Consider the following 2,089-nt stretch of genomic DNA (forward strand, 5'->3'; position numbering starts at 1 on the left):
CATACATACATATATATATATGTATATCATCATCTATTGTGGCTATTAGCAGATTCCCCTACCATTCACTAGTCTTCTCTTGAATTTAATCTGATCTTAATACTTATTTACTGGCAGTGGTTTCAAGCATAACTAGAAAAAATATACACATTAAAAAGTATCACTCTACACTATAATCACCTCTCTGACAACAGACTTCGTATTACACAACTTCAGTCCAGTTGCACACAATGTATCAACAACACGATTCTGAGAGAAATCAGCAAATTGGGTCCTTGCAAATCATATAACACATACATCTGATACCCTATGAATGAAAATGAGAAACATATTAATGTCATGTAAGCATAATACTGAGTACAATGTGTGAATGACTTACTAGCACCTGTATATGCTAAATAGTTTAGGATTACACAATGGACAAGGTAAATTGTGGTATGTTTTACATAATTATTGGGAAAAACAATGAGGCTTACATGCCAGACCTCTTATTTCAAGATGAGATTCGTGCAACGCACCGAACATTATTCTGAGGAGCAGACTGTAAAACTTTTACTGATTCTTCTTTGATTTGTAAGAAAATTCCATGAAAATATAAGAGCTTTATGTTGAATTGTATTTGTTAAAAACATTGCTGTTGCCTATCTCCCAGATTATAGAGTAATATTATTGTCTTTGTTTTTATAAATAAATGTAAAGAGAAAGGTGATATGTTTTTGCATCGCTGACTCCTTTAGAAGAACAAAAATAATACCTGATACCTTATTTCAAAGGACTTCAGAATTGGCAGTTAGAGAGAAACATCATTATTCACAAGGCAGTGAATGTTCAAAGTTACTTGAAAAAATAACAATTTCTGTTGGGAAAGAAGAACGCATAAATTTTATACGGCCCACACCTAAAGGGCAAGATCTCTGATAGCTTCATTGTATAAAAATAAAAAATAAAAATCTAAAAATCATGACTAGCAAGATATTACTGAGATTACACAAGTGTTTCTTTGAATTAGGAAAAAAAAAAAAAAAAAAAAATCAAAAATCAACCCAAATGGTAACCATGCTAACAACACAATATTCACTTGGGTGTATGCATAATACAATTAGCAACAATGGCACAATAAGATTAAAAAATAATCACAAGATTAAGTAACAAATAACACATAATGAAATCTCTGACAAGATATATATAATTTAGAGTATGACTCTGACCATAGTAACAAAAATAAGCAATAACACCTTTTAACTATTCAACTATACACAAATTACAGTCGATTTACACAACACTATCTGCAATATCTACCTAATCAAAGTTCACAACCAACTTGAATATAAATACATTTATAGAATTCTTTCAGATCTAGAAAGATGATTAGCAACTGTAATTTATGCAACAATTACAGTGACACTTATTTGGTGGACTATCACTATTAATAATCCATCTAGGATTACAATTTGCATAAACCCTAAATCTGTGCTATTAAAAATATACTCTGAAGTTATTAAAACAAAAAGAATAAAACATTATTCAACATCTATCACAACAAAGTAACTATAAACATAAAAATAACCTTTATTTAAATCTTTATAAACATAATACAAATATACACCAATTTTAATAATTCATATAAGTCACTATCACAAAAATATAAAGATAAAGACACTCTCAGAAAAGGACATTGTGCCATCCACCCTTCTTCTCCCGGCAAGCACTCAGAGCGGCCAGGATATGCTTGACGCGACGGTCCATTGCGTGGAGGTGGGCTTCAGTGAGCACGGGAGCAACCGGGTCGAGGGCCAGGAGCTCCTTCAAAGCCCGTGACATTCCACCGCCACTTAGGAGGACAAGTCTTTCGTAGGTCGTCTGATGCAACCTGCATGACAAAAATAACTGTTAAAAAATTTCAAGAGTAGACAGTCAAATCTTTCTCTAAACAATGTCAAAAACAGCATAAGCAGAGTGATATCTATATTTTCCATGTATCATTATTCCTTTTTTCTTCTGAACAGAATGTCTACTGAAAACACTATCTTTCACTGAGCGAGCCCAATTTCACAGTTCTCCTAATTCAAAGAAATATTATAAGTTTGAT

The 2,089-nt window shown here is 32.3% G+C and overlaps 1 protein-coding gene across 1 annotated transcript in view; it reads right to left on the bottom strand.

The window, feature by feature from the left end:
• The window catches only part of LOC122242631 (glycosaminoglycan xylosylkinase), a 24,476-nt gene continuing 22,387 nt past the window's right edge, over nt 1–2,089 (bottom strand). The window contains exon 9 of the mRNA XM_042999956.2: nt 1–1,870. Coding sequence (XP_042855890.1) covers nt 1,663–1,870 — 208 coding nt within the window. The 3' untranslated portion in view covers nt 1–1,662. The remainder of the gene's footprint in view (nt 1,871–2,089) is intronic.

This window comes from Penaeus japonicus, unplaced genomic scaffold (assembly GCF_977035675.1).
Source record: "Penaeus japonicus unplaced genomic scaffold, GWHDUDI00000001_assembly GWHDUDI00000004, whole genome shotgun sequence".
Lineage (NCBI taxonomy): Eukaryota > Metazoa > Arthropoda > Malacostraca > Decapoda > Penaeidae > Penaeus > Penaeus japonicus.